Source organism: Rhododendron vialii, chromosome 1a (assembly GCF_030253575.1).
Source record: "Rhododendron vialii isolate Sample 1 chromosome 1a, ASM3025357v1".
In the NCBI taxonomy this organism is placed as follows: Eukaryota; Viridiplantae; Streptophyta; class Magnoliopsida; order Ericales; family Ericaceae; genus Rhododendron; species Rhododendron vialii.
Window position 1 is genome coordinate 33,796,506 of NC_080557.1, and position 24,420 is coordinate 33,820,925.

General features: G+C 40.1%; 1 protein-coding gene and 1 long non-coding RNA gene across 2 annotated transcripts; one reads left to right on the forward strand and one right to left on the reverse strand.

Annotated features, from left to right (window-relative positions):
- Positions 1 to 6,358: 6,358 nt before the first annotated feature.
- LOC131307102 (uncharacterized) lies at positions 6,359 to 6,908 on the reverse strand. Its single transcript, XR_009194007.1, has 2 exons — positions 6,858 to 6,908; positions 6,359 to 6,452 (listed from the first exon to the last, which is right to left on the reverse strand). It is a non-coding gene; the product is annotated as an uncharacterized LOC131307102 (long non-coding RNA).
- An 11,504-nt stretch (positions 6,909 to 18,412) lies between these two features.
- On the forward strand, positions 18,413 to 20,700 carry LOC131330914 (uncharacterized). Its single transcript, XM_058364673.1, has 4 exons — positions 18,413 to 19,333; positions 19,394 to 20,187; positions 20,340 to 20,495; positions 20,580 to 20,700. Exons 1-4 carry the CDS (start codon positions 18,413 to 18,415, stop codon positions 20,698 to 20,700), a joined length of 1,992 nt encoding a protein of 663 aa, XP_058220656.1.
- The last annotated feature ends 3,720 nt before the right edge of the window (positions 20,701 to 24,420 follow it).

A 24,420-nucleotide genomic window follows, 5' to 3' on the forward strand; every position in this document is an offset into this window, starting at 1 on the left:
GAAGATTGCTAAGTGTTCTTCCTCTCCCCGACCAAAATCTATCCTGTTGAGAAGTAATTTTCATTAGAATCATTACCATTCCAACCAATGTACACATTATGTTCAAGAGCACGTTGATACCTAAAAGGGACAACAAAAGGCATGAAGAGAGTGTAATACATAGGAACGAATATACTACCAAATACCAAATATGGTTTCACCTCCAAACAATACATCAGTTCCTGAACAACTAACTATGGACCCTCAAACCAATCAAAGTCACATTTGTTCCATCTTAAAAAGTGAGAAAAGTTTGAGATCAGAGCTTGTTGCTCCCATTTTTTTTTTTTACCGTCAATTGTCTCAATGTGGCCTTATTACACTTGCATCCCGAACTTCTAAATTCTAGCACATTCGACATCCGAACTCATTCTCCATTTTATATCATAACTCATGCCTTCATAAAACATAAAGAATTATGGAAATAAAATACGGGTCTCTACAGATCTTGCTAATATTGAGTGACATGTTCCTCAACAGTCTGGGTGACTAGAGAAAAACCAAATCCAGCATAATTTAAATCTAGACTCATGTCGAGAAGATTCTGGTCAATTTAATCATGTCACCCTACATTAGACATTATTTGTATTCTTGTCCCTCAATCAATAGCTATGGATGCATTTCATATACTTTAGCTTACATCTCCAAAATGTTTCAGGCATGATATACTTCAAATGAGTTTAATGTTGACTACTCATTAGGATAAGTCAACTTTTCTTGTGCTACTAAAATCTGCAAGAACATTAAGAGTACTCCATAAATCACCAAGAAAACAGTCACTACATGCATCGCAATAATAAAGAACACCTGCCATTTGACCATAAAAAAATCAAATGGCAGGTATATCCACGGGTTTGCAAAAAAAACAATAGCCCAAGTATATCCACTAGTTTGGAATCTTTAGGCACGGGCAGTGGTCCACACCTTGCTAAAGATGCTGAAAGCCAGTTATGATGTAATGTGTTTTAGAATTTGGAATACTTGCTAAGTGCTTATTATAATCATCTTTTACATTTTTTGAGTGTAGAATCATGTAGTACTTGGTTGATGAAGTACTTGAAAGATGTAATATGTGCACAAAATTGGGATCGAACCGTGACTCAAGATTCGGATTGGAATCGAACCGTGACTCAAACTTAAAGCATGAAACAGACACAGTTGTAAATGTTACAAGGCTACAAGGATTTTGAGTGTTAGGCAATTATAGGTTTGTGAGATTTGCTTTGCTGCACGGACGCAGCCTTGAAAGTTGTATCATAGGGAAAGAACACCAGTCCCGTGCAGAAGGGATGTATCGTTCCTAGCGCGGTTTCAAGTGCTTTGACCACCCCAACATGATTTCCTAATGGTTTCTCTATGAATACTATGGGTTGATTATATTGTTAACTATTATTGTTATGTTGAGCTTTCTGAAAGAAAATCCTATATCGCGAAAAGAAGAAAAATTTTCCAACTCAACATTCATATAGCTCATAGGGTTCCGAATAGATGCAATGGGTGTGGGCTCCTCCTACAAAATGTCTGGCTAAAACTAAATTTGTTGCAATGAGCAGTGTCTAATTGTTGCTTTTAAGTGATATTGCTCCAATGCTCCAAATGCTATTTCTTTCAGTTCTCTTCACAAAAAATTTCAAGTGTTCCATGATGTACGTGCGGTTTTTTGTGTGTGTGTGTGTGTGTGAGAGAGAGAGAGAGAGGCTATGGCCAAAATTTAGCTGTAGCTAAAAAGGTTTAGTTATACCGACATTCGCAGCTTGTTTAGCTCATCCTTCACCGACTGTGGAGCTTGAGTAGCTCTTGGATGGCAGTTAAATCTAAGTGTTGGAGGGACCGCTTCCTTTTGTTGCATTATTACTGGTAACAGCACACTGCATCGTTGGACGTCCAGTTACTGGGAAAGTTTTTGTTAAATTAGTGGTGCATTCATTGCTTTGTATAATGTGGACAGTCCACGGCCCAATGCAACAGTAAGGCTTGTGTACAAAGGGAGCTGTCAAAAGAAAACAAATTTAAGGGAAAAAACTGATGATACGTTTGATTTGAGTATAGGGTTGAGGGTCAAATCCAGTTGTAGTCTCTTTGCTTACTTCACTTGCATGCTAGTTGTGGCTCGTTTGTTTACTCTCTATTATTGTGAAGAAAAATGCTCTCATTTTCTTTGTTAACAGCTCTGATCAATAAAGGGGATCTTGTCACGCCCTCGATTTTCAACTAAAATAATAATATATTTTCTACTAACACAAGTCTTTTTCTCAACTATATTTACCATTAAATGTCAAGCCAATCCAAACAAAGAATCAAAGTCTCTTCTTCTTCTTCTCTCTAAATTTTTTTTTTTTTACATAAAGTCTCCCAAACGCATTCCATTAAAAGGGCTTCACAATAATCAAAGAGAGGAGTTTATACCTAGCTTTACATATGTTCTAACCAAAAGATACAACCTTCAATTGTGAGTAAAGTACACAACATGAATTAGACTAGATGATAAAACACATCCTTAATGATTCCAATGAAGCTCTCAAGGGACGTCTCAATGTGCACTCCATGCAATCCAAGCTAAGTGTCATGGCGAGTACCTGAAAGGATAGGGTGAGCTACACTAGCTCGTAGAGATATCCATACCTAAATTATATGCAGAAATGAAGACCGATCCCAAGGAAAAACATTTTTCAAAAGCATATTTGTTTTGTCAAAAAGTGAAACTCAAAATACCATACTCACGCTGGAAAATGTTTAACTCCATTTATCCAATATTGACGTTCCCACCCACACACGCACATCTTTTACTCAACCGATATTAGGACAACGAGCTCCAATGACTTGGGAAGTCGATGAGAAGGAAAATAAGCTAGTATCGACATCTTAGACGATATAAGTTACCAACTCAAACTGACATTTCAATCTTAGTATGATGCTAAATAATAACAAGATTCTCCGTTTTCACTATGTCACATGTTTCAATTTCATTTCCGGGCATTAAGGACCCCGTGCGTCCCATATTCGTTCTGGCATCACACCTTTCGGAGGATCCGTGGCTTTCTTGTGCACTTCCGGGCATTAGGGACCCACGTGCGTCCACTGAAATCCTTCCATTCAATTCCGGGCTTTTAGGACCCCCGTGCGTCCACTGAAATCCTTTCCTTCAATTCCGGGCTTTTGGGACCCCCGTGCGTCCACTGAAATCCTTTCATCAAATTCCGGGCTTTTGGGACCCCCGTGCGTCCACTGAAATCCTTTCATCAAATTCCGGGCTTTTCGGACCCCCGTGCGTCCACTGAAATCCTTTCCTTCAATTCCGGGCTTTTGGGACCCCCGTGCGTCCACTGAAATCCTTTCATCAAATTCCGGGCTTTTCGGACCCCCGTGCGTCCACTGAAATCCTTTCATTATTGTTCAATTAGTGTCACATATTCTCATTGAGCAAGCAATCTCTTTATCCACCATTTCTCAAATCCCCACTCATAGCAAAGCATATCTCTCACACCAATACTTAGATTTAGTTACACGTAAATAATCTCATCTTCATCATTTCAATAAAGAAAGCATAAAAACCCACATCCTTCACATAGTAAATCAACCCTTCTTTTCAAATCTCATTTTACCACCTAATGGACCACCTTTGGTGACATCTCCATTAATAGTCTAATTTGCAAATACTTATAAAGATCCTCATCTATGTAGTACCCATCAATGCTCAGTAACCAAGCACTCATGCCAAGTGATTCACCAAATCCTGTTTAACTCACTGCAAGTATCCCGCAAGCCCAAATACTCAAACTCAAAGAAAGACATCAAATAATTTACACATCGCGTCAAACATTCTACAACTTAATTTATCATCGGTCGTATCATCCATCTAATCCATTTTCTATTGCAATCGTTTATAAGTATTTAACCCTTATGCCCACTAATTCTCATATCCCAATAATTAATCTAGATCAACTCATCATATTCCCACATATCCAATAGGTGAAATTAATCATTCACATCTAAAGTTCTTACCATATCCGATCAAATAACATAAATTTAAGAACGACATTTAAAACACTGAAAAGTAGACTTCTTTTTCTTCGATCCGAAGGTCATACATCAAAAACAAAGTTCGGGTAACCTTACTAGGGCCTTGCGATTATAGCTCAACATAATAGTGAAACTGGTGCAAAGGCAGAATTTGGGTCAACTTTGGATGCAAAACTATTATCGCTCGGACCTACCCATGAAGCATGGAATGTATCGTTGGAAAGCTCTATGTGTCTAGTTTCTAACAAAACAAACGGTGTGTTGTTTCCAGTCCCGAGCTAGGAGTTATGGCCATTTTATCAAAGTCCGCTGGTGCTGTCAGATTCTACGCGGGAACAAGTAAAATTGATTGAAAAATCATAACTCTTTCATCTTAAACCCAAAAATATTGAAACCAATGCCAAAAGTTGCACCACTACAAGCCCTACAGTCAATAAAAATTCCAGGTTCAGAAACGAGAGGAGGTTAACCCAACAATCAAAAGTAAAACCGATTCGCAACCATTTTCGCACCTGTCAACCAACCCTGCTTTAGAAATTTACCAAAAATCGTATACTTTACCAAATTACTTGATTCCAATGCCAATCTCTTCTTAACTTAAATATGCAGCTCCTGTAAAAGACCCAAAGCCACCCAAAATGTTCATCATGCCCAGAAAGTTAAAAGAAGACAGCCACGCACAGATTCGCACATCCAGCAAACAGCCAGTATTCAAAAATCCTTAACTAATTGTGTGATTATCGGTTTTGCATGATCTTGGTACCGAAATCTTCGTATTGAAACGCACTTTAACAGTTATGAAGACACCAAAAATTGATTCCTAGCAGAAGAGCCCCAAAATGACAGATTACCAGAACCCTCGAAATTTTCAGCATTCACTAGATTTATTCAAGACTCAAAATAGATGATCAAACTTAATCCTTGCACATCAAACCAACACTTAACACATATAAAGAAGGCAGGAGATCTCTACCTCGAAGGTTAGAAGCAAGCCTGAACATGGAGGAAACCTCAAAGTGCTCCGATCATGATTCTTCTTCGATCGATAGGAAGATCTCGTCGCGTAGAACAACTTTAGTACTTGGGATTTTTCCGAAATCTCATTCTAAGGCGATGAAATCGAAGAGAGAAGTTTGGAGGAGAGGTGAGAAAGAGAGAGAGTCGGCCGGGAGAGTAGAGAGAGAGAAACGTGTGTGTCTGGCCCGGAAAAGAAAAGAAATATAGGTGGGGGAAAATTATCCCCTACACACACCTTCACTTATACACCCATGCATATTACACTTGCATCCCGAACTTCTAAATTCTAGCACATTCGACATCCGAACTCATTCTCCATTTTATATCACAACTCATGCCTTCATAAAACATAAAGAATTATGGAAATAAAATATGGGTCTCTACAGATCTTGCTAATATTGGGTGACATGTTCCTCACAGTCTGGGTGACTAGAGAAAAATCAAATCCAGCATAATTTAAATCTAGACTTATGTCGAGAAGATTCTGGTCAATTTAATCATGTCACCCTGCATTAGACATTATTTGTATTCTTGTCCCTCAATCAATAGCTATGGATGCATTTCATATACTTTAGCTTACACCTCCAAAATGTTTCAAGCATGATATACTTCAAATGAGTTTAATGTTGACTACTCATTAGGATAAGTCAACTTTTCTTGTGCTACTAAAATCTGCAAGAACATTAAGAGTACTCCATAAATCACCAAGAAAACAGTCATTATATGCATCGAAATAATAAAGAATACCTGCCATTTGACCATAAAAAAATCAAATGGCAGGTATATCCACAGGTTTGCAAAAAAAACAATAGCCCAAGTATATCCACTGGTTTGGAATCTTTAGGCACGGGCAGTGGTCCACACCTTGCTAAAGATGCTTAAAGCCAGTTATAATGCCGCATTCTTCAAGCCGGGCATGCGCTAGTTATTTAAATGACATAGCATATTATTCAAACTCATAAAGACAAAGCCAATTCCCTATCTTCATACTATCTAAATGTTGCCAACTCTCTATCTTCATATTGCAATTTAATGGAAAGAAATCATATCCTGTGAAACCCAATAACCTTCTCCCATCTTAAAACAGGGCCAATTGATGTTTTAGTTTTCGTGTAGTAGTCAAACTACAAAATGCTGAAGGCCATGTAAGAAAACAATTCAGTCTTAACATACAATCTAATCACTTATACGATTCCAAAATCCTCAGCAAGACATGGGCACAAAACAATATGAAATTTTGAATTCAACTAACTATGACTTCAAACAGAGTCGTCATACTTACATTAGGAGGTGTTTCTCTAGCAAATCCTCCAAAGCTAGATAGCCAAATCTGTTTATTCCATTCCACCAAAGCCATGATCAACAAAACAACCATCCTAATGCAGAATGCTAATTAATTCATGGCCTTATATGGCATCCATTATATAGGGCATTGCTATGACAAAAATGAAACATTTTAGTGGGCGGCTAAGAGAAACTATAATAAACATAAACATGAAAATTTCCTGTCCAAACCCATCATTCTTTGCATCATATTCATACTCATGTAGTTCCTACCAAACAAACCAAATTCTAGATAACAATTCTGCAAGACTGTAGTTTCTATTCACATGTGCGCTTAATACACATACGAATATCATACTTCACTAAGGGATTGATATAAAAAATAACTTCACTGAGGGAAACTTTCATCGAACAGTTGGAATGCTTTAAAAATTCAGAGAAAGTACGTATAAACCAAAAGGACTTTAGTGAATGCGCACCTTAGAGAGAGTAGTTACCTGATAATATTACAGAGGCGAACCCAAATTTAGCCAACTCTTCTCACAATTTGTAATCAGAATAGAACCATAGAGGTATTTGAGAACTGCAATCAAAACTTTGAAAACTCTTTTCGATTTCAGAAATTTCTTACCCGGTAATGGTTGCTAGTAATGGTTCCAGTGGTGACTTGTCGCGCCGGTCGGTGGTGCTAGCGGTATCCAATCAGGCTCGACAGAGAGGAGTTCCGACGGCTTGCGATGGTGCGGTGGGTCGGAGGGAGAGAGAGGGGAGGGAGGGAGCCATGGTGCGGTGGGTCGATCGGAGAGAGAGAGAGAGAGAGAAGACCGAGGGTGAGTGAGGAACGATGAACGAATAATGGTGCAGCCAGGGCTTCTTACAAAAATGCCATTTATGATACCCTCGGATGGATTAAGTATTTACAAAAATGCCAAACAAAAATGCCATTTATGATAACCCTCGGATGGATTAAGTATTTACAAAAATGCCATAGTAGAATGAAGAGTAGAGATTTATGTAGATATGAGAATAAATCTAGAGCGTTGGTTGTCTTTTGAATTCAAACACAGCTTTGCTTTATTATATAGATGTATAATAATATAGAAATAGGTGTAAAATTATAATTATTTACTATGTGTTACCTATATATATTATTATTATTTTTTATTTCTTAAATATCTCACGGTCCAGTACAGATCATCCATGGTTTTCAAATGAAAATCTAATCCAAATTCGTATCTCATGGTTTTTTAATTTTCAATTCGAATCCATGTTCGGACCATTAATCCACGGACAAAATCCAAAAAGAACAGATTGGTTCGGTCCGAACCAATTTCACGGTTCACCAATTTTTTTTGTGTAGCCCTAGAAATAGTGAACTTTTTGGGGATGGAGATAGAATTGGTCTCAATTGGAGTTGAATCGGAGGGTTTGTTTGGGACTAGGGAAAGAAAACGAAAATTATTTTTACCTTTTTGGTTTGAGAGGGAACTTTTTTTCGTTTTAATAACTAAGGTGTCTCGACTGAGCCAGCCTTTGTGCATTCTAAGGGCCCAATTTCATTGCATACTTTGTGGAAAGCCCAATTAAAGCCGAAACAAAGCTCCATTGAATTCGCCCAAGAGGAGTTGATAACGCCTAAGAAGTTTTAAACCCAAAATCTTGAAAAAACGTAACAAAATAAAGAATTAAAGTTTTCTCCACACTTTTTTCAAAGTCGTCTTCTTATTTGGATTAACTCCCTTTGTCTACAGTTAGTCTTTAAACTTAATCTTTTCATAAAAAGCGTGTAATTTTTAAATAAATTTAAAATATATTTTTGTGCATTATTTTAAGTAAAAATTTAAAATTACTTTTGGCATATTTTTAAATGTCTTTTCATCAAATTAAAGATCTTAGTTAGTTGTTTAAATTGCAATGACAAAATTTCAAAAAATTTGTACCAAAATACTATTCTTTTTTTTGTCAATCGGAAGACCAAATCAGTTTATTGATATCTGTCATACGGTATCTACAGATAATCTAATTACAAAGCAAGCCATACAAAGGAAACTGATGACCAACTAAAACAGAGAAAGCCAAAATACTACTCCGTATAATTGTTTATTTGGAAAGTACATGTCTTTTGTAGTTCAATAACTTTTAGGAACAGAGGGAGAAGTAGATTCCATGATTTTTTTTACGTGTGGATATAATATTATCACGAACAAGCCCCAAAGTATTGATTTGGTAGTTGTTTTAGTATATTCGAAGGAAGTTGTAATTAAATCTTTGTTCATTAGTTTTTAGTACTTTAGTAAGAGTCATCATTTAGCCCTCTGCTCGGCCCACTGGACTTTTGCCCACCAAATAGGTGGGTTAGCCCAACCCAAATTGTTCATGATTGGGCTGAGCCTAAGGATTTTTGCTATGGCCCGCCCACAAATCCACTTGATAGACTGAATAATCTCTTATTTTGTAATTTGTGATTTTTATATTGGTAATGTATTTATTAATATTGTTGCCTCTAGGAACTTTGCACACTTAGTAGCTCAAGCATTATTTCTTCTACACTAGTAACATCATTCTCTCTTTTAAATTTCACGTTTCTTTTTTTTTTTTCATGGAAAACCAAACTAGTTCATTAATATAGGCCATACGGCATCTACAGATAGATAACCAAATATAGAACAAAACCATACAACCGAAACTGATAACCAACCAAAAGCATAGATACAGAAGAAACAACCAGGCCCTAAAACGAGAGAAAAGCTAAAGTGGAACTCTGAAGCAGGAACTGTAACCCAAACCATCACCGCACTCTTGATCGGCATCGTGGAAGCTCGAGTCCAGACATCAAGCACCTCAAAATGGCGGATCTCTGTATCTAAGACAGCAGCGAAACCTATGGAAATCAGTAGAAAAGGAAAACAAAAAACCCCAACCTGCCGAAATCTCCATCCATCGCAGCACCGCCACCATAGCACCCCCACAGCCACCGAAGCACCACCCAAACAACAATCACCGCACCACCCACCAAAGCGACAGCCCCTACTGCCGCCATATCCAGACCCATCACTCCTTATCCTCTCCAAGCGCCACCAACAACCCAGCACAATTGCACCATCCACCACCCGAAACGGCGAAAGTGCCATTAGGCAAGAGACCGACTTCCTCCAACAAGGTAGACCGACGGTCCACTACGGGATCCAGAAGGCCGGCGGAACAGGGGCACGGAGGGCACGAGCACCAACTCCGGTGAGGCCCACTTGGACGTTAAGCCCAAAAGCACAAAAAACCGGACACACCCAGCAGTGTATCCGGCGGGATCTCACTAGAGAAGTGGGGGAGGGGGAGGGGGGGGGGGGGGAGGTTAGAAGTAAGGAGGGAGGGGGGAAGCGATAGCCCGTGGAGGAGAGGAGTGCCGGCTAGGGAAGGGGAGAAGAAAAATGAAGAGAGAGAAAGGCCCCGCCCCCCACACACACACACACAAAAAGAGCAAACAACAGCGGCGCTAGGGTTTCTCTAGTAAAAGTTTAGAGAGAGAAAGAAGAGAGAAGGGAGAGCGTTCAAAGAAAGAGTTTCGTTCTCTTTCCTATTGGTTCGAAAGTGCTACTTTTGTTTGATTTTTTAATGTTAGTATATTAACAAGGTTATTATGATAAAAAATTTTTATAGTAATAAAAAGGGAAAACCTCATACTCACAGTGGAGAGGACTTTCATTAATTTGTCGTGCAAGTGTGGAAATGATCTTACTAGTATTTATTTGTTTTTCCCAATTTCTAGTCATTTGATAGACTAATTATTTCATTAATTGCCTTTGCCCCTTGCACACAAACAAATTGGTGGTGACTAAATATCAGATAAAATGGCCAAGACTCAGGGAAAAAAGATATATATATATATATATATATATATATATATATATATATATATATATTATAAAACAGAGCTGTTTTTGTCTACTCATACAAATAAAAGCAAGTCTCTAGCTGTCGGATCGCAATTTCAATCGGTTACAACTGTTGGATTAAATCATTGATTCCAACTTGTTAACAAGTCTCACGTCTATCTACCCGTTGCTGTGTAATCCAACCTGTTTTTAATAGGTTATAGTCGACATTTCTGTCTTCCTCTCTCCCTCCATAGTTACGGTCTTTAAATCTCTCTCTCTCTCTCTCTCTCTCTCTCTCTCTCTCTCCCACTCCTCGATGCTCAACGAGACACTTAGTTGCCACCAACTCATCCGACGTATCGGGTTGGAGCCCCCCCTCAATTCGTCGCCGATCGATCGCCTCAATCTCTATACACATCTTCTCCATATCCACGAAAAAATCCATTTGATTCTCTTTTTCCGATAAGAACCCCCCATCCTCAATTTTGCACTAGACTAGGGTTTTACTAAATTGCTGTTTAATCTTCAAAACAAAGAAAAAACAGAAGGAAAAAAATACGATTTATAGGCTTGGTGTTTAAATTATTGTTTAATCCACGACAAAGTTTGGTGTATTGAAGTTTCAACCTTTGATTGCTGTATTGATGTGTTAGTTCTAGAGGTTCTATAAAACGATTATCAGGCTTGTTGTATATGAGTTCTTCATATCATGGCATGTGCATAGCCAATTTCTATAGCTTGGTAGTATATGGGTTCTTAATTTCTGAATCTTGACAAAAAACTTTTAGTTCTTCATGTCATGGCCTCTTGGTGTATTCATTAAAAGTTTTGATGTAGATTTTACTCTTTTTTGTCGGAAAGGCTGAAGCAATGGCTAAGGAAAATACAAAAGGGAATAGTCGCAGATAAGGGGAAAAAAAAGATAACCATTGCAGGGAAGGGAAAAGAAAATTCATGTCCAATGGTATTTGATAAATAGAAAAACCCAAAAAGAAACATGTTCCATGAGAGAGAGAGAGAGAGAGAGAGAGAGAGAGAGAGAGAGAGAGAGAGAGAGGGGCAATGATCAATTTGCTCCAGTTGTTTCCAAAAACACGTCGCATCGTGCCTTTAGACTGTGTTTAAAATGCGTTGCGCCGTGTCTTCAAACACGGGCATCCACTAGCTTTTATATTATAAAATAGAGTAGTTTCATGTTAACTTTGTAGTCGTCGGATCGAATGAATATTTTCTAATGTATAAACCTACAATAATGTAAACATTACTAGCATTAAAGAGGATTTCCTTTTAAGTTTTACACGTTTCCCTCATATGGGAGAAACTAAACATATCCCCCTTTCTTTTCCAATTGATTTTGATTTAATTTGTTCCCTTTTCCTAAACCTAATTCAGTATTAATTTTATATCCTATATGACTTCCTAAATATGTTTAAGTTCAAATTTTATTGGCCAAACAAATGCCATAATTGATTCCATGATTGGGCATCTACATTATAGAGTACATAATAAGGAAATTTCAATTTAGACTTCCTAAAAAAGTTTAAGTTCAAATTTTATTGGCCAAAGAAATGCCTTAATTAATTGATTCCATGATTTGGGCATCTATAATAATTGATTTCAAATTGACCAAAGTATTTACTCAGAGCATTCCTCTCTCATTTACCCGTTCGTGTTTACCAATGTTGGCTATTCCACATTGGATCCGTAGACCGCCACTCCGAATGAACAACTACTGTGCTATCTATAGCATCTTCGACTTATTCTTTGAATCTCATGTTCGATCGATCTCTTTATTTATCTCACTGTTTGTTCTAATTTTGAGTTTTGTTTCTTTTTCTTTTTAGCTTCAATGGTGGGAAAGCTTTTTCATTGTAAGCGTTTATTGTTCAATTAAAGGAGGGTTGATAACTCTAATGAAAATGTTATATCATTACCATTTTTTTTCCCCAAATTCTTTCTACGTTAGAAGCAGGCAAGTTTCACGACCTCTCTCTACATTGATTTACCTTTGGCGGAGTGCACAGCTTTAGCGGCGGCGTTATCCGTGAGGTTTATTCTCGATTATCTAACTCCCTCACTGATTCCCTCTCTGTGATGGCGTTGTGGACACTTAAATTTTAGCATGACTTAATCGCCGTTCGATCAATTGGGATAAATTATCTTAATTAATTAAAGTCAAGATTGGTCAAAGCACTCGAATAAATATTGGACCCGACGAATTTCTACGGCTCAATCCATTTGAGATAGAGTGAAGACCAAAGTAAATTGGGCTAACTTAATTAGCCTAACGGATTAAAGAGTTAGGCTAGCTTGATTGGCCAAATGGGTTAAGGTATACAAGCCCAAAAGTGCAGGCCCACTTCAAACAAATCCTAAAAAAAATAGAGTCAAATAATAAATATATTATTTCTCTTTTAAATTAAAATCATTACCTAAAAAGAAGTATAAAATCTTCTTACATAGGAAATGAAATGGGATAAAGATCCAATCAAATCAAGTCAATCAATCAAATCAATCAAGCCAATCAAATCAAATCAAACCAATCAAAGATCTTATTATAAGATCTTGCCATACTTAACTCTTCTATCCTTGAGCCTATAAATAGAGGCTCATATGAGAGAGAGAACACTTTTTTTGCTTGGCATTCTTCAGAGCTCTCAAGCACTCTTCAAGAACTCAAGCATTCTTCAACATCCTGCAGAGAATCATCAAACACCAAAAACCGTGTCGATTTCTTTGCAAGTCCACCACATCAAATCGTTCAGCAACTCAAATCACTTAACAAACCAAAACTCTTGCAGATTTTAAGGATGAAACTCCAAAGTTCAAGTCATCTTCAAACTTTGTTCTTTGGTTCATTCAACTTGAAGATTCAAAGAAAGTTACTGTTTGGGTGATTCAACAATAAGCATTCAAGTCGTTAAAACGCCAGTAATTCTGGAGATTGAATCAGAGGATTTTGTTTTTTTCTTATTTAAAGAGTATTTATTTGAGAATTGTACCCCTTTCAATAAAACACTAGCAAGAATGCCATCGTTGCCAAGAATAGCAATAGCACTTCTACTGGCCCTGTGATGCATAGCAAAGCTAAGGCAACTGTTGTCATTGCAAATCAAGGAGCTAAGCCAAAAGTTAACCCATCAAAGGTGCCACCTGGCAAGCGCCGAAGTGTTGCCACACTTGCAGCAAAGAAGGAAGAAGAGGGCTGCGAAAAGCTTCCATCCAATTCTGAAAGTTCTATGTCTGCAAAGCTCGCCTTTCCCAACTCATTCAGTTTCTGATGCAGATTCTAGTACGGGTTTGCATTCAGGATCCTCTCCTTCTTCTCCGAAGCGCTCAGAGTCGCCAATTCGTTCAGACGCGTCTTACTCCATGGCTATGCAGGCAATGACCACTGACGCTACAACGGTGGAGGAGCAACTAACTACTATGGCACGCGCCATTGAAAAGCTCACCAAGACTGTGGAAGATAAAGACCTCCAGATTGCATCACTTATGAACAAGTTAGAGGCTCAGAACATGGAAGGAACTAGCCATGATGCTTCACATCCACCAGGTTTCACACCAAAAAGAGTCATAATTGCCGACCAATCTGGAAAGCTCATGATGGGTGACCAAACTGGAAAACTCAAGCAAACGGACGATGGGAATCATGTTTTGTCATCAAATCAAGGAGATAGTCGTAAGGTCAATCGCATAAGGGCAGTTGAAAGTGCTCAACCAACTTCTATCGCTTCGTTATTTGTCCAACAACTCCAAGATATGATTGCAAGCACAATCAGAGCACAGTACGGAGGGCCTCCACAAAGTGCATTTACGTATTCAAAACCTTACACAAAGCGCATTGACTGCTTTAGGATCCCTATTGGTTATCAACCGCCTAAGTTTCAACAATTTGACAAGAAAGGAAACCCAAAGCAACACGTTGCCCACTTCGTCGAAACATGCAACAATGCTGGGATGGAGGGAGATCTACTTGACATTTCGTTCATTCGCTCAAGGGAAATGCTTTTGAATGGTACACGGACTTAGAGCCAGAATCGATTGAAAGTCGGGAACAGATGGAGCGAGAGTTCTTGAATCGTTTCTATAGCACTTGTCACATTGTAAGTATGACGGAGTTAACCAACACTAAGCAGTGGAAGGATGAACCTGTGGTTGACTACATCAACCGTTGGCGTGTTGTAAACCTGGACTGTAGAGATCGACTCTCCTAACTCTCGGCCATGTGCATGAAGGGTATGCATTGGGGTCTCATTTACATTCTTCAAGGGGTAAAGCCGCGGACTTTTGAAGAGTTGGCTACACGTGCACACGACATGGAAATCAACATAGCAACTCACGGCGGAAACAATCCTCCCATTTTGGGAAATCCAAATGACAAGAAGGATGTGAATAAAGGAGACAAGTCCTCCAAGAACACCACCAAAGATGCGATGGTGGTAAATACGACCCCAGTAAAGATCACAGTAAAGGACAATAAAAAGGAGGTCAAAAAAGAATACCGCCCTGTAGAGAAAGACAAACGTCTTGACTCTAAAGGAATTACAAGAAAAGAAGTACCCATTCCCTGACTCTGATGTGCCTGGCATGCTAGAAGACTTACTTGAAAAGAAAGTCATTCAACTACCTGAGTGCAAATGTCCCGAGGAAATAGGTCGCGTGAATGACCCAAAGTATTGTCAATATCATCGGATTGTAAGCCACCCTACTGAAAAGTGCTTCGTGTTGAAGGAACTGCTTATTGATCTAGCAAGCAAGAATAAAATCCTTCTAGACCTTGACGAAGCTGCGGAATCCAACCATACCACCACCATTGTTGTGGGGTCGCAAGATTCTCCAACTTCTGATTCTAAAGCAAAGGGAGAGCACGTAACAACATCGACAGAAGGGGCAATTGCGAGAACTCTCCAATTTGGCTCACTTGAACCTGTGAAGTTCAAGTCCTAAGCCAAGAAATATCAACTTTTTCTTGCATAGACAAAAATCCGAGTGCAGAAATTGATGAAGGATGGATTGTCGTGACACGAAAGAAGTCATGCAAAAACAAGCCCAAAGTTAAATCAATCTGTCCCACAAAAACCTAAAGAAAGAGGAGTCACCACCAATATTCAAAGAGAAAGGGGGGAAGGAAGATGAAGGCCAAGAAAGAGGTGTTAGAAGTTTGCAAACTTGTAGAGCAAAATCCTCTTGCCCCAATCACTTTACGAGATTTCTTTCCAAATGGCTACTTCAAGGAGGATGAAGTTGAAGCTATCTACATGGTTTCGACAAGTGAAGAAATTGATGGCGACGTCGAACAAGTCCACGCGCTAAAAGCAACCATGAACAAAGAAGAGGCTGACCTCTTTACAACTTTGAACGAAGCACCTCCACGGTTTAGTCTTCGCGAAGCATTGCAACTCTCCCAATCAGCCAGGCTCGCACTCATTTAAGTTTTAGAAGACCCCATGGAGTACGAGTCTATCATCAATAAAGTTGGTACCATGGAGAACACCACTACTTGTGCTTCTTGTTGTGCGACGATCACGTTCACCGATGAAGACTTGCAATTAGGTTCAAAATTGCACAATCGACCATTGTTTGTGTCGGGGTACATCAAAGAACAAAAGATGGGTCGTATTCTTATCGATGGAGGCTTTGCAGTAAATATCAAACCAAAGTTCATCATGAAGAAACTTGGAATCCCAGTTGGCCCGTAGTCGTTTAGTCATTCAAGGCTTCAACCAAGGAGGGCAGTGCACAATCAGAATGATTCGTCTGAACCTCACCATCAATGAGCTTGTAGCAAGTACACTATTTTATGTCATCGATGTGAAAACCTTTTACAATATGCTATTGGGGAAACCTTGGGTTCATGGAAATGGAGTAGTTGTGTCCACACTCCATCAATGCTTTAAATTCTATCAAGACGGGATAAAAACTGTAGTAGCAGACGACAAGCCATTCACCGAAGCTGATTCTCACTTTGCAGATGCAAAGTTTTACATTGAGTCCGTTGCCATTCTTGAGGTCATCCCGGCTGAAATTCCTTCTATGAGACAAGGAAGTTCAAAGAAAGAGAAGCAAGCCACAACAACGCATTCATAAGAAAATGCAAGAAATTGTGAAGAACCACCAAGAATTGAGTCTTCATGAGAAAGATCTTCATCTTTTGAAACGCAAGTTGCGGAAAAGAGCTTCAGATACATTCCAAAGTCTCGATGAAAGGAAGGACAATCACCGTTTGAAGAGGTCATCGCCACTATAGGGAATCCAGCAAAATGCTCTCAAACTTTATGCAAGGAAGATCTTCGAATGCTAAAGGGAGACCTAACAACACCTCTTCCGACCTTGGGACATCCTAGCTCAACCAAACCCCCATTGAAAGGGTTTGTTAAGTCTACACAAAGTCCTTTTCAACATTCCCCTCTTCTCGAGAAGAGAACTGACGGTTTTGATCCAAAGGCTTACAAGCTCTTGGCTAACTCAGGTTATGACTTCAACAATCCTACGCCACTTGGAGAGTTGAGTCCTGAACTCACTGGTGAAAAGGTTCATGGCCTTAGTAAAGCACAAGAGGAATTAAGGCGACAAGGATATAGAGTTAGCCCTCCAAAGATTGGTCTTGGGTTCACACCACCGAAACCCATCAGCATATCCACCAAAGGAAAAGGCAAAAAAGCAAATGCGCAGCATGTCACAGTGGAAGAAGTGAAAGGAGATGACAATGAACAAGCTACTCCTCGAGTCTCTGTCTTCGATCGCATTGAAGCTCCCATACCTTGGACCTCAGTCTTCAACAGACTTGGTGTTACAAAAGAGCCGTGCGAGGGGGCAACGTTGCGGCCAAAAAAGTTAATCTTTTCTCAACTTGGGAATAGAAACGCATCGTTGAGAGAGGACAATTCCGAGAGAAAGGGAAAAAGTGTCGAGTTAGATTTTGCTCAAGAAGATGAGAAGACTCGAAGCTCTATTCCTTCTCATATGAAGCGGATAACATCATTCAAAGTCAATGCAGAAGGTCCACTCAAAGTTAAACGATGCACCATCGTACTAACTGGGCAGCCTAAGGGTCACGAAAGAGCTGAAAAAGAAAAAGAGATGGAGTACACTACATCTTACCACATAACGGTTGAGGAACACTCGAGCTCGGATTCTGAAGGTGACAATTTTCCCAAAGCTCCTCCCGAACTGGAAGATAGAGGGCAACCAACAATTGACGACCTCAAAGAACTCAACCTTGGAACTCCCGACGAGCCTCGACCAATCTTTGTGAGTGCACTTCTAAGCCCAGAAGAGGAAAAAACATACTTCAACTTGTTGTTTAAGTATAGAGATGTCTTTGCTTGGACTTATAAAGAAATGCCAGGACTAACCCTAGAGTAGCTGTTCACCACTTAGGGATTAGACACGGTGCCCGTCTTGTAAAGCAAGCTTGTCGGTATATTCGACCTGAGCGGATCCCCGTTATTGAAGAAGAGGTCAACAAACGAATCGAAGCTGGGTTCATACGTGAAGTAAAGTACCCCCGGTGGATTTCAAGCATGGTCCCAGAAGTGAAGAAAAATGGAAAGATTCGGATATGTGTAGACTTTCGAAATTTGAATGATGCATGCCCCAAAGACGACTTTCCTCTTCCTATCATGGAGTTGGTGATAAATGCGACTACCGGCCACGAGGCATTGTCTTTTATGGATGGATGCTCTGGATACAACCAAATAAGGATGGCACCCAAAGATGAAGAAGCAACAGCCTTTCGCACCACGAAAGGAATTTTTTGTTATAAAGTAATGCCTTTCAGTCTCAAGAATGCTAGTGCCACTTATCAACGCGCCATGCAAAAGATTTTTGATGATATGCTCCACAAGATCGTGGAGTGTTACGTGGACGACTTGGTTGTAAGACTAAACAAAAAGAGGATCACCTGCAAGACCTTCGGGCAGTTTTCAATCGATTGAGGAAGTACGACTTGAAATGAATCCTCTCAAATGTGCCTTCGGGGTTACATCTGGAAAATTTCTTGGTTTCATTGTCCGACATTGAGGTCGATCAATCCAAAATTGATGCCATACAAAAGATGCCAACGCCGAAAAACATAAAGGAACTCTGGAAATTGCAAGGCCATTTGACGTACATCCGTCGATTCATTTCAAACTTAGCGGGACGTTGCCAACCTTTTAGTTGTCTGATGAAAAAAGATGCACCTTTCATTTGGGATCTGTCAAAATGCCTTTGAAAGTATCAAAACGTACTTGCTCAATGCTCCAATTTTCGGGGCTCCTATTTTCGAAAAACCACTAATACTTTACATAACTGCCCAAGAGGAGTCATTGGGGGCAATGCTTGTGCAAAATGATGAAGAGAACAAAGAACGAGCACTCTACTATCTGAGTCGAAGATTGACTGAAAATGAGCTCAATTATTCACCTGTTGAAAAGATGTGTTTGGCACTTGTCTTCTCCTCGCAAAAGTTAAGGCATTATTTTCAAGCACACACAATTCATCTCGTGGCCAAAGCAGACCCGGTCAAGTACGTCATGTCCAAACCTATCCTCTCAGGACGCTTAGTAAGATGGTCTCTCCTCTTTAATGAATTTGAGATCGTATATGTCCCACAGAAAGCACTAAAAGGGCAAGCATTAGCAAATTTCTTGGCGGATTATCCTATTCCAGCTGATTGGGAAATATTCGAAGAGTTCCCTGATGAAGATATGCTATTTATTGAGGTTCTTCAGCCCTGGACGATGTTCTTTGACGGGGCTGCTAGATTGGAAGGGGCTGGAGCTGGCGTCATATTTGTCTCTTCACAAAAACAAGTCCTACCTTACGCATTCATACGTAGAGAAAAATGTTCAAACAATGTCACTGAGTATCAAGCTTTGATTCTTGGTCTCCAAATAGCTACTGAAATGAAGATTATAGATCTTAAGATCTTCGGAGACTCCAAGCTAATAATTAACCAACTATGCGGCGACTATGAAGTGAAAAAAGATGACTTAGTCCCATATTTTCAATATGCAAGTCACTTGTTGAAAAATCTTGAAGGAGTGACGCTTGAGCATGTGCCACGAGAGGAGAATCGCATGGCAGATGCACTAGCTAACCTAGCAACAACCTTGGCATTGCAAGAAGGTGAAAATGTCAACGTCCATGTGTGTGAACAATGAATATTACCACAGTTGTTGGACTACCGCCTCGAAGAAGCAAATGCAATCATAGTCGTGCCCATTGAAGACAACGATTGGAGACAACCCTTGATTAATTACCTCCAACGCGGAAAGCTTCCAAATGACCATCGACATAGGGCAGAGATAAGACGACGAGCTCCTCGATTCATCTTTTTCAAAGATACTTTATTTTGTCGATCATTCGAAGGTGTCTTTCTCCGCTGTCTTGGGAAAGAAGAATCCCAACAAGCAATGGAAGAATCCCACTCTGGGATCTATGGGGCACAACAATCTAGTCCAAAACTTCACTTTCGAGTAAAAAGGATGGGATACTACTGGCCTACTATGGTCAAGGATTGTCTGAATTACGCGAAAAGATGCCAAGCCTACCAATTCCATGCAAACTTTATCCATCAGCCACCAGAACCATTGCACCCTACAGTTGCCTTGTGGCCATTTAATGCATGGGGGTTAGATGAAGTTGGACCACTTACCAAGTCTTCCGTTGGCCACTTGTACATTCTGGCTGCAACGGACTACTTCTCAAAATGGGCTGAAGCTATTTTGGTCAAGGAAGTCAAGAAGGAAACCATTGTTGATTTCATCATGTCAAATATCATCTTTCAGTATGGAGTGCCATGTCACATCATCACTGACAATGGAACACCCTTCGTCAATAAGTTAATGGATAAGCTTTGCGACAAGTTTGACTTCGTGCAAAGAACCTCCTCAATGTATAATGCACCGGCTAATGGGCTCGCAGAAGCATTTAACAAAACATTGAGCAACCTCTTGAAGAAAGTGTTGTAAAGTTTAGGTGAGATTGGCATGAAAGGATTGAAGAAGCTCTTTGGGCATACCGAACAATGTATAAAACCCCTACTCAAGCGACCCCATACTCTCTTGTGTACGGTGTTGAAGCTGTTCTTCCATTAGAGTGACAAATTCCATCACTAAGGATAGCCCTCCAAGAAGGCTTGACTAATGAAGAAAATGCAAAACTCCGCCTCGCTGAGTTAGAAGCACTAGACGAGAAGAGATTGGAAGCGCAACAACAATTGGAATTCTACCAAGCTCGAATCTCTAAAGCTTTCAACAAAAAGGTTAAGCCTCGGTCCTTTAAATTTGGAGACTTAGTGCTTACACTGTGAAGACCCATCATCACTAATTGTTGAACCCGCAACAAATTCTTGTCAAGATGGGATGGTCCATATATGGTGGTGGAAGTCTACAACAGCGGAGCGTACAAGATAGCTGATGAACAAGGTTTCAGAATTAGGCCAATCAACGGAAAGTTCTTGAAGCGCTACTATCCCTAAAACCTCCTACTCCTAATCGCATGAGCATAAACTACATGCTGCTGCTGGCCCGCATGAGCTAAAACTGTGTACAGCCCAAAAAAAAAAAAAAGATTCATCATATTTGAACTATGTTTTGGCTTGATCCCTTCCAAGGGTACATAGGCAACTTGAGAATTTTTCTTGAGTACAGTCAATCCAAAAAAAAAAAATGTTATGTTACCTTTGAACTACGTTTTGACTTGATCCCTTCCAAGGGTACATAGGCAACTTGAGAATTTTTCTCGAGTACAGTCAATCCAAAAAAAATAAAAAATCTTGTTACTCCTGGTCTGCAAAAGAATGAACTGTGAACAACTAAAAGTATGAGAATAGCTTTTATTTAAATAATAAAGTGATCATCTTATACTAAGCATCATAAAACGCAAGACATGATTTACAGTGAAAATGAAACACTCATCCAGCAGACTAAACAAGCCTAAAGGAAAGCAAAATAAGAACTAAGGTAGCCATGCCAACTGGATCTCATCTTGCTCGGACTTCAGAAGTTGCTCCAGATTATTAGTCACTTCCATATCATTCTTCTCGATCACCTCAGCTGCCTCTAGAGTAGCTCATTTTGCTTGCAAATTTGCAATAACATGCTGATCCTGAGCTCTCTGCATCAATCCCATCAATTGATTCCTTGAGCTTATTTGCCTGCAAATCTAACAGCTCTAGCTCCTTCATCAGTTTAACTCTCTTCGAACCAATGCCATCTAATTCAAAGCTGAGTACTTGAGCGCGTTGCATTTTTTGGCCATCGAGAGCCGAAGCATTGGTAAGACGTTGGTCTACATCTGCCAGTCATTGCACCTGCACCTCTAAGGTCATCCCACTAGCAAAATCGGATCTCATCAAAATATAGTTGCCAGCATTCTGTATGTGCTTCTCTATCTGGATTCGGAGCGGAGAATAATCCACTTGTAATTTCGAAAACTCATCATAAATCTTTTGCAACTTTGGCCTCAAGTATGCTAGCTTCTCAAGAGGGGTCTTGTGTAAGACACTCTTAATGTTGTTATCTAAAATCAAACAAGCGGCACGACGAGCATCAACAATAGTACTTCCAGTATCAAATGCAGTAACGGTCGATGGTGCAGCTGGACCTAACTTAGGAGGATTTGATGAAGGCGGAAGATGGATTGCCCCAAATGCCTGATTTTGTCGTTGTCGTAGTGCCAAATCAAAGGAAGATGGGCCGCGAACTGATTTTCCGCTCATAGACTGCTCATCAAGGAGAATAAAGTTTTCGTCCTTAGAGTTATGTATAATATCACCTTCCAGCAACTAAAAAAAAAAAAGAAAATTATTGGTGTTTGGAGATATAACATGCAAATATTGGTTGGAATGAAATAAATAAATAAATAAATTTCCTTACCTCAACTTGATTGGCCTGAATTGGTTGAGTGCTACTTGGAACACCTTCAAGGAGTTTGTCCACATCATTAAATGAAACATTGACCCTTTCAGCAGCGCCACAACCAGATTTCTTCGTAAGGTGGCGCCAATTGCGATCCTCACAACTGCTCCTTTCATCGGTTGTTTTGTTAAGAGGAACAACACTTCTAACCAGGTCATGGTTCCCACCTTTCACTCGTGTGGTGCAAAGGTCAATACGTGGCTTAGCAGTAGCAAATTTCTTGGCCTTAACCACTTGTTGCTTGGGAGAGGCAGGAAGCTTACCCCTCACGGAGTGCTCAGCCGAGCTTCGAAAATAATCTCCATAAATATGAGACCACCATTCTAGATATGCCTTGGTAATGGGAATGGTTCGACGGTCAGCACGGTTCGGCAACCTCAATTCGCTCTGGGACTTTTCACGAACAAGGGACTCGAAATGCTTGACAATATTCTTCAAGCTGCAAATACGAAGGTTGACGTTAAGTCTCTCTGGTACATCGTGAGTAAAGCCAAATTGTCGGCTGAATCTATGAGGCTGTATGGTTCGATGACTTTAGTGGAACCACTCCGCAACGTCAGATATCCAGATCAAATGCTGATGAGGTATTTTATCTCCCAATCACTGAGCTGGCCGTTGTCAACCAATTCTTTGCTTTTGCCCTCTTGTTGTGCAAAGCGATCCATAACCAAATCATCACACTTTCGGAGTAGGTCGAGCGCTTCAACCTCATCAAGCTGCTTAGCCACCCTTTCGCCACCATATCTAATAATCTTTGGTTTTTGAGGCGATGGCTGGGAGCCGCTGCTAAAATGGGTGCCAAAATACTCTCCTAACCATGCATAAACATAATGGACAGGACAGCATCACACTTCCCAAGATTAGAAGATTTAGCAATATCATTTAATCCTCTATAAATACTCGCCAGTACGGGGACGGCAAGGCAAAATCTTGTACCACGAGCCATCATGGCGGCAACTTTGAAAACCCCAGGTCTGATCAATTCGCAACTCCCAACAGGCAAAACAAATTTGCATAACCAACAAGCAAGAAAAGCTGCCAGATGGGCAAGTCCTTTTGTGTCTCTTTGACCCCCAAAATGGTGAAAACCTCTTCCTGCTTGGGTGTTCGCACTTGAGCTTCACCAATGGTACCAGAAGGATTGTTAACATTGGCAGGTCGCTGGGTCTTGTTCCGAGAAGTCTTCTTCGATGACTTGGAATAGGAAATCTTCCCTTTGAACCAAAATTTCACCCAGGCATCCATCTTCACTTCACCTTTCTTCGAGTCTGTAAGAAGACGATGGTACGCAAGGAAAAGGTAGCGACAGTTCACCGGGAGATAGTACGTATTATCCTTATCAACGCCGATTAACTCATCTACGCGTGGAACAGACTCATCATAAATTAAACCAGAAATTGGAAGCCCGCCAAGTGCTTACAAGTCCCAAAGAGAAATGGACATCTCTCCCACAGCAGTATGTAGAGTGTTGGTGGATGGACTCCATAATTCGCAGAAATGTCGCATGACACTTTTGAGTCGATCGTATGAAAACAAAGAAGCGTATATGGCCTCATAAATCTTCGCTTTCTTCAACATCTGCTCATGACGACTCAATATGTCTTCTAGCCACTCCCAATACCCTTCACAATACGAAGGGTCGACGATCGCTTTAAAAGTGTTTCCCCAAACTACTTCTTCGGTCTAGGTCCTATGGCCAAGGAGGGAGAACGTAGTAGGTTGGTCTGTCTCTTCATCATGATGAGCAGACTGCAAAAGCAATGCTTGAGAATCAGACTTGCTTCCAATAACCTTGCAATTAGTCTCGATAGCCCATTGTGGAGGATGAAGCACATCACCTATAGGCTCATACTGTAGAGCCCATGCACCAAGAAAAGTGGGATGAACAGTCAAAGTGGTCCCATTCTCAGCTTTATTAGTAGGGTCATTAAGAATAGTCATGGAACCTTCTTGGAAACTCTTGAAGCAAGCCATGCCTACAATGCACAATAGGGTACAAAAAGGAAAAGAGACTAAAGAAACTTACAAGAAAAAGCTCATGTTATAAGAAAGATACAATTAGCCTACGGTCACAGGATGTGCTGAGGCGCTCGGATAACTAGGCAAAAGCTAGCCCACCGGGCGCACTCTCCATGATGGTAAACATCCAACCCTCTCCAATTGGGGTGGAGAAGTGTCTAGATAACTAGTCAATGACTAGCCCACTAGGCGCATCCTCTGAACCGCAAGGTAAAAAAAATCACCTTTGTTCCATGGGTGTGGTGAAATGTCTAGATAAC

Excerpts from the sequence above, each read along its gene's own strand:
- LOC131330914 (XM_058364673.1), top strand. The coding sequence starts at position 18,413 with ATGCACCTTTCATTTGGGATCTGTCAAAATGCCTTTGAAAGTATCAAA. Across the intron at positions 19,334-19,393 it reads CTAACCTAGCAACAACCTTG|TTGTTGGACTACCGCCTCGA; the intron begins GCATTGCAAGAA and ends ATATTACCACAG. Across the intron at positions 20,496-20,579 it reads AACAAAAAGGTTAAGCCTCG|ATGGGATGGTCCATATATGG; the intron begins GTCCTTTAAATT and ends ATTCTTGTCAAG.